Here is an 8,083-nt window from a genome sequence, read left to right on the forward strand (position 1 = left end):
CTTATGTGAGGTACTTAGAGCAGTTAAAATTGTAGAGACAGAAAGTAGAATAATGGTTGCCAGAGGCTGGGAGAAGGGGACAATCAGGTTTTTGTTTAGTAGGTACAGAGTTTCAGTTTTGCAAGAGGAAAAGAGTTCTGAAAACGATGGTGGTGATGGTTATACAACAATGTGAATAGTATTTAATGTCACTGAACTACACATTTAAAAATGGTCCAGATGATTTCACGCTACATGTACTTTACAACAAAAAATAAATCTAGTGTGGCACCAGCTAACATAGTATCTGTACAGCAATAAATTACAAGACATACTTCTGAATACTGCTGTAGCTGCCAGTATATTTTTACTTTTTACCACTACTCCTCACCAGGGAAGAATGTGGCATCTCAAAATTAAGCCTCCTCAAAAACGACTTAATATTTTAAAATGTCACAAGAAAAGAGTTAATATAGAAGGTGAGATGTTGGAGAAACATATAAAAATGAGATAATGGAGGGCGCCTGGGTGGCTCAGTGGTTAAGCTGCTGCCTTCGGCTCGGGTCATGATCTCAGGGTCCTGGGATCGAGTCCTGCATCGGGCTCTCTGCTTAGCAGGGAGCCTGCTTCCGTCTCTCTCTCTCTGCCTGCCTCTCTGTCTACTGTGATCTCTCTCTGTCAAATAAATAAATAAAATCTTTAAAAAAAATGAGATAATGGAGAAAGAAGCATTGTAACTGTCATGAAAACAAGATGTGTGACTGTTCTATAACAAATTACTGTATTCCAGTTCCTTCACTAGGATTAGCAATTAAGAACATTCTCAACTGGGACGCCTGGGTGGCTCAGTTGGTTGGACAACTGCCTTTGGCTCAGGTCATGACCCTGGAGTCCTGGGATCGAGTCCCGCATCAGGCTCCCAGCTCCACAGGGAGTCTGCTTCTCCCTCTGACCTTCTCCTTGCTCATGCTCTCTCTCACTGTCTCTCTCTCAAATAAATACATAAAATCTTTAAAAAAAAAGAAAAAAAGAACATTCTCAACCGAAAAATTGTTATTTGAGGGAATGGTGTTTTTTTCATTTCATTCTGTTTTGTTTTGTTTTAATAATCAAAGAAAAAGGCCAAAGACTAGTGGTAACAACGGCAGACCTAGCAGAACACTTTATTAGTTGAGAAGGGAGACTTGTATGGTAACAATGAGACACGGAGCAAAGACAAAGGGAGTCTGAGAATCCCTCCACCATCTGATGACTGTAATGAAAGACCTATCATATGAGCAAGTTGGGAGAGAACGGTATATTACAAGCTTGCCTATAGTCACTGTCAGAGAGATTAAGATCAGTAATGTGGGGAACTGTCAATTAAAATGAAATAAAACTGCTTATTTCTTTTGTTACTCATTCATAAAACAGTCAATGACACCTATAATATACCAGGCACTGTCTTAAGGATCTGGAGGTGAGCAGGAAATGTTTTCTTTCCTTGATGCACTTGTAAAATAATTCAGAAGACATCTGGAAGATCACTAGTTGCAATACTATGAGAAAAGTTCACTAATACACTTCTGTTGGAGTATAATTGTATTACATACTAGGGATCAATTAGCTCTGAGCCAGTTTCCCAGAGAAGGAAATGTTTGAGTTGGACCTGGAAAGGTGGGTGTTGCAGTGTATGAGGCCAATATCATATGATACATGTATCTGGTTGTTTTGAGAGTCCAAATTGATCATGTAGGCAAAGCTATTTATTTAGGCGTATCAATTACAAAGGCTTAAGCTGCGAGTAACAAAAACTCAGACACACATTGTTTAACAATAATGAAATTTATTAATCCATATATTCAAAATTCCAGAAATAAAATGGTCTTAGTTCCGCCCCACTTTTCCACTCTGCCATCCTCAGTTTGGTCTTATCTTTGAATTGGTAACACAGTGGATGGAACAGTTTTACATATCATACAAAAAGCAGAATGTGCAGAGGAAAAGAGAAAGCGTCCCTCTGGCTCTTTCTTTTAGGGGCCAGGGACTTTTATGGAGGCCAGAAGTTTTACTTTCCCTTTTGTCTCATGGGACAACTGCATTCTGGACCACAGGGTTGATTTCTGAATCAATCAGTGGAAAGGAAAGTGGAACAAGGATGATCACACTAATGTCACCTTAGCCCACTGGCAGAGTATATAGCCACCATGACTTGCTATCTTTCAAGCAGACAATGTTAATACACATCTAGAACCAGGAAAGCAAGAGCTGATCATTTGTTCTTTATTTGAACATCACCTCTGAGTATGTTTTCAACTGTTAAGGCACTTACTTTGGGGAGAGGTCTCAGTTTCCTGAAACTGATTCTGGGATTTTCACTTCCCCTGTTCTGCCCCACCCCCAATGCTATAAAGATACAGCATTGTAAATTTCATCTCTATGTGTTTTCATCAAAAGAAATTCTTTATCCCACTTAAGTTATAACACTGTGGTGCCAAAATGTCAATCTTTTTTAAAGTTTGTTTTTTCCATAAATAGATGATTTAAATAAGCACTTCTCAGAATTGAAAAAATATTTGACCCAGGCAGAATATCATATGAATATTCTTTTTCAGGTGCCTAATTTTCTAGCCTTCTTCAAAACTACTGGAATTCAAAGCTGAGCTATAAATCTCGAGCCTCTGAATCTGATCCTTTTCAGTAAAGACAAAATTGCAAAGCCCATATATGTGCATTACAGAAGATGATTTCAGAAGTCACTGTAGAGAGATTTTAATTATACTGCCTTTGCCTTTTAGGATGCAGATATCAAGATGTCCTTTTTCTCTCTAAAACTTCCCCTCACAATTTCAAGTGATATCTTATTTTATTTTATTTTAATTTTATTTATTTATTTGACAGAGATCACAAGTAGGCAGAGCAGCAGGCGGGGGCGGGGGGTGGGGGAAGCAGGCTCTCCGCCAAACAGAGAGCCCGATGCGGAGCCGATCCCAGGACCTGAGATCATGACCTGAGCAGAAGGCAGAGGCCCAACTCACTGAGCCACCCAGGCACCACGCTATCTTTTTTTTTTTTTTCCCAAGGAGTATTTTAATTTTTTTTCCCCAAGGAGTACTTTAATTTTAATCCAAGGAGTATTTCAAGATTACCTTGTGAGCCTAAAAGATGAATTTTCCAAGCTTAGCTCCACATCCTTTTTAGGGCTTAAGTCACAAAACAGCAGCCAATGGTAATTTTTACCTTTCTTCCCAGTGGGCAATTACTGTTGATGAACAACAATGATAATATTAATAATACTCTATACCTCACTCCAAGCAACTGAAGACATTTCAGTTACATTAATATCAATTCATCAAGCCTGCAAGGAAGGGAGGGGAGGATATTATTTTAATGAAGAATGTACTCTGGAACCATGACTTGTCCAAACAAAAACCAGCTGAGGTGGACCAAGCAAAGATGTGCTTCTATTATCAGGTGGGAAAACAACCTTAGTCAGGAGTTTATTGGACATTTGTTGGGATATTCCTTTGGCATTGACTCAGCATTTAAATTTCAAAGGGCTGATGTATTGAAAATTGTCTCCATTCCACAAATAATATTTATCAGGTGACTTGGGGGTATAAATCTCTTTCCTAGAAGCTATAATCATCGACTTAAATTCAACTTTACACGTTGATTTTCTGTTTCTCAATTTGGAGGTAAACAGAATGAGTCATGCTGGTACCTAGAATCTTTGTCTTGCTGCTGCCCATTGGTCATTGCAGAAAAGTCACATGATGAAGATCCCTTTTAAATAAAGGTACTGGCAGCATTGCATTCCCTAAGTTCCTTTGGCTTTTGGTTGTGAGTGCCTCTGCTCAGCAAGCTTTCCATCATGATTGAGCCCTTCTTGGGAACCTGGAAGATGATCTCCAGTGAAAACTTTGAGGAATACATGAAACAATTGGGTAAGAAATACCATCACGAGATTTGGAAAGTGACAATACATTTTGTGATGTGGTTAGGTTTGCATTTTACAATGAATTTTCCTACAATTCTCTCTTTTGTGATCTTAGGAAATAGTCATGTAAGATTAACAAGGTTTGTGTGTCTGCTTTTGATTTTTTTGGTTACTAGCAGTAACTGTCTCTTCGTAGAATACAAGGTTCACAGAAACTTCCTTCTAGTCATTATCTATATATTTAAGTCCATTTATTCTTTTTGAAAATACTTCCTCATCCTCTCTACCTTCATCATTTCAACTAACAACATTTCCTAGCTTCAAATTTACAGATAGTGGGGCTCCTGGGTGGCTCAGTGGGTTAAAGCCTCTGCCTTCGGCTCAGGTCATGATCCCAGAGTCCTGGGATCAAGCCCTCCCTGCATCGGGCTCTCTGCTCAGCAGGGAGCCTGACTCCCCCTCTCTTTCTGCCTGCCTCTCTGCTTACCTGTGATCTCTGTCAAATAAATAAATAAAATCTTCTAAAAAAAGACAAATTTACAGTTATTAATAATATCTATAATTAAATTTATCATTTAAATTTGTTTTAAGGTTTTTTTTAAGTCACGACTTCAAAAGAATAATAGCAACAAATGAAATTTCTAGTTGGTTAATATTTAAAGTCTTCATATATAGGGGAGATATTTTAAAAATATTTTGAAGAATTTCAAATTTTTTATTGGAGAAATGGAACATTTTTGCTCATTGAATGTCTCACCATTGGCTATTTCTCAGAAGTATAAACCCTGTTCACCCTTTAGCTCTACACTCAAGTTGAATAAACATCAATTATAATGGCTCAGGCCTATAACAACTAAACTGTTCTCACGAATGCTAGAAGAATGGTAATTATTTAATATTTGTTAAGTAATTTTTAATATTTAATGAAAAGAAGTCTCCTTTGCAATAATAAACTGTATATAAAGCCAAGATTTTTTTTCTTTAAATTTGGCTGAAATAATCAATGCATAACAAGTCACTGTGTGCATAATGTAACATTATGCATTTGTCCCTTTTTCATACTCAGTATTAACTTTCCCAGGGAGTCATATGAAACATGTTTCCCTGTTTTTCAATGGATTCATAGACTCTCCTGTTTTGAGTTTAAATATGGGGGCATCTAAGAAACTTTGGGCTTATGGCAAGAGCTGTTGTGATTGGGAGCTGAGCTTAGGCAGAGACTAAGAGCTGAAAGCCTACTGTGTGCCATGGCCATGGTAAGTCCTTTCACTTCATCTCCCAGCACACCTAGGAGGCAAGTACCATGGTCATTCATGTTCCGCTACTGAGAAATCTGAAGGTTAGAGAAGGGATATAACGCTTGAACTCACAGGTGACAAAGCCTGCACAGGCAACTGTCCGGCTCTTCTCTCTTTTGTGACCTGCAGGTATCACTGCTTTTCTGTAGTCAGGTGTGTCTTATCAGTTCCACAATGTAAACGTAAAATCGCGTTCCACATTGATACAGAGAGAGAGGACTCACCTCTTCTGTCTATCCATTACATGAATCAAGTTTGGCAGTGGGACATCCCCAGCCTGAACAACAGGGCCAGGCTCTAAGCCAAATTGTGCAGTTTGCCTACGTCCTCTTTACTTGGCCAGATCTGAATGTAATCCATAAATAAGAGAGGAGCTTGGACTTCATTACCATTTTTAAGGAATTTATTTATTTATTTATTTATGAGAGAGCAGGGCAGGGGGCTGAGGGAGAGGGAGAGACTCCCAAGCAGACACCCTGAGCAGGGACCCTGCCCAATCCTATGACCCCGAGGTGATGACCTGAGCTGACTCAGGAGCTGGACGCTTAACCGATGGAGCCACCCTGACACTCTGGAGCTTGGATTTTATAAGTCATTATCTTTTAGAGTAGTTTAGGTACTCTGAAACTTACATTTCTTATTTTGCTTTTATTTTTTTAAGTCACTATGATTCTTTAGACTATTAGAAAACCTGTAGCTCTGCTGATTAACAGAGACATCACCTAGAATAAGCCTCTCTATGTCTCTAGGACACTGTGTACTCATCTTTAAAATGAGGATAATAACACCCTCTGCACTGTTGTTAGAACACCCCACGAGGTAAGGAATGAGGTCTGATCCCCTGAAAGGTATCAGACAGATATACATTTTCGATGAAGCATGAGTCTGGAAGATTTTAGATGAGGCACAATTCAAAAAGTGAATTTAGCTTTTCAAAATGTCAAGTGTAATTACTAGATATACCTTCTGAATGGGCTTGTTTGGCTCAACCCCACTATCACAGTGAGCACTGAAGAAATTACAACACATTACCTAAAACCTGAATGGAGGAAGAATATATTCTCTTCCAATGGCTTTCCAAAAGGGTTGTTAGCACTTCCTAAATGTCTTCTGAAGGCATGTTGCCTTACAGGGATGAGCACAGCAGCCCGGAACCTGGCGGGGTTAGCAAAGCCAAGAATCAGTATAAGTGCCAATGGGGATGAAGTGAACATCAAAACAGAAAGTTCCTTCAAGAACACTGAGATCTCCTTCAAACTGGGGGAAGAGTTTGATGAAACCACAGCGGACAACAGACAAGTAAAGGTGAGCACTAAGTCTTCCTGGTATTCTACAGTCCAAGAAAAACAAAACAAAACAAAACAAAAAACAAAACAAAACAAAACAAAACAAAAAAAGAAGGTCATTGAGCATGGTTCATACATATCTAACTTGATTAATGACCAAGTCAGTTTGGGCTTGTTTTGTTAATTACTATTGAACAGCTCTAAAGCCAACCCCTTTGCAAATTATGCTGATGGTTAACAGGGCCAAAAACCTGGACATGTTTTCATTTTTTGTGTGTGTGTGTGATCTTTCTTTGTCACTGTATTGAAGAGTATAGAGAAGAGAACAATCATTCACAAACAGTTTAGATATTGTTTGTCTGGAGAAGAAGAGCATTAATTGAATAATCTCTTGAGACTTCTCTAGTTCAATGATATTAAATTATGATAAGAACTGAGGGAGGAATTTGGGAGGAAAAGAATGTCAAAATAGAAATGAAAAATAGACATCTAGTCTCCTGTAGTTCAGAGTGTAGTGAATTGCTATCCCTAACTGATTCCTTTATGCATTTACAGAGCATCATAACATTAAACAATGGTGCAATGATTCATGTCCAAAAATGGCTTGGCAAAGAGACAACAATCAAAAGACAAATTGTAGATGGAAAAATGGTAGTGGTGAGTTTTCAATAAATCGAATATTTTAGATACTCCTGTTTGATGCATGCCTTTCTAGTTCCTCAGTGGCTGTGTGTCCTGAATTGAGAATCTGGGGAAGAAGGGGCAGAGCAAGTTGAAACTGTCATCCACCAACTCTAATAGATCCCTTTTTGCTTTTAGGAATATATCATGAATAAAACTGTCAGCACTCGAATTTATGAAAAGGTATGAAGGAAGTGTCTACATCATGGAAACTTGTTCACTAACAGGATGCTGGGACTTAAAGAAGATACGCCTCAGGGCCGGTGATTTAAAAATTGTCCAACATAAATTTGCTCAATAAAACCAACAAGTTAAGTGCAGTTTTGGAGCTCTGTAATGGTGAGGGTTGGGGACAAATGGATTAACTGGTGAAGTAAGAAGCTACTTGCTCACGATGTGATGATAAGAGCACCAAAGTCCCCCTAAGCCTCTGTGCACCCGACTTCCATAAGCCTTGAGTTCCCTTCGGTGGACCTACTCCATTTAGGTTAAAACTTTCCGTCAAAGAGCGCTCTGTGGAAATTCCTGGGACCTCACAGAGGGTTTGATACCCTGGAGATACAATCACTGGAAACTACTTTGGGCTACACAGATGTTGAAAACTGACACTGCTGACTTTTGATTTTAGCAGAAGGCAGCTCTGTTTAAAGTCTTGAGATAGGTCCATCACAAACAGAGCCTGCACCTCATACACTGTGGTTGAATTATTATGGAAAAACATTTAAAACAATTATTGTCTTACATATCGGTAAGCCCATTTAAAATAATCAGGCTAGGGCGTCTCTCACCGTTTACAGCTCAGTCTTTGCAGAATGACATTATGTTAAATGCCAGTCCTGAATTTCTAAATGCCTTGTAACTATATAATTATTAGAGCTACACAAATAATAATTTCATTCAGGACTGCTGCTAGGAAGTAC

The 8,083-nt window shown here is 38.7% G+C and overlaps 1 protein-coding gene across 1 annotated transcript; it reads left to right on the forward strand.

Moving 5' to 3' along the window:
• The first annotated feature begins 3,780 nt into the window (after positions 1–3,780).
• Positions 3,781–7,483, forward strand: LOC309859032 (fatty acid-binding protein 9-like). Its single transcript, XM_082719433.1, has 4 exons — positions 3,781–3,905; positions 6,329–6,501; positions 7,038–7,139; positions 7,302–7,483. The coding sequence occupies exons 1-4, from the start codon at positions 3,833–3,835 to the stop codon at positions 7,350–7,352; spliced, it is 399 nt and encodes a 132-aa protein (XP_082575559.1). The 5' UTR covers positions 3,781–3,832; the 3' UTR covers positions 7,353–7,483.
• Positions 7,484–8,083: the final 600 nt, after the last annotated feature.

This window comes from Mustela nivalis (assembly GCF_964662115.1).
Source record: "Mustela nivalis genome assembly, chromosome: 2".
In the NCBI taxonomy this organism is placed as follows: Eukaryota; Metazoa; Chordata; class Mammalia; order Carnivora; family Mustelidae; genus Mustela; species Mustela nivalis.

Excerpts from the sequence above, each read along its gene's own strand:
- LOC309859032 (XM_082719433.1), top strand. The coding sequence starts at position 3,833 with ATGATTGAGCCCTTCTTGGGAACCTGGAAGATGATCTCCAGTGAAAAC. Across the intron at positions 3,906-6,328 it reads GGAATACATGAAACAATTGG|GGATGAGCACAGCAGCCCGG; the intron begins GTAAGAAATACC and ends GTTGCCTTACAG. Across the intron at positions 6,502-7,037 it reads CGGACAACAGACAAGTAAAG|AGCATCATAACATTAAACAA; the intron begins GTGAGCACTAAG and ends ATGCATTTACAG.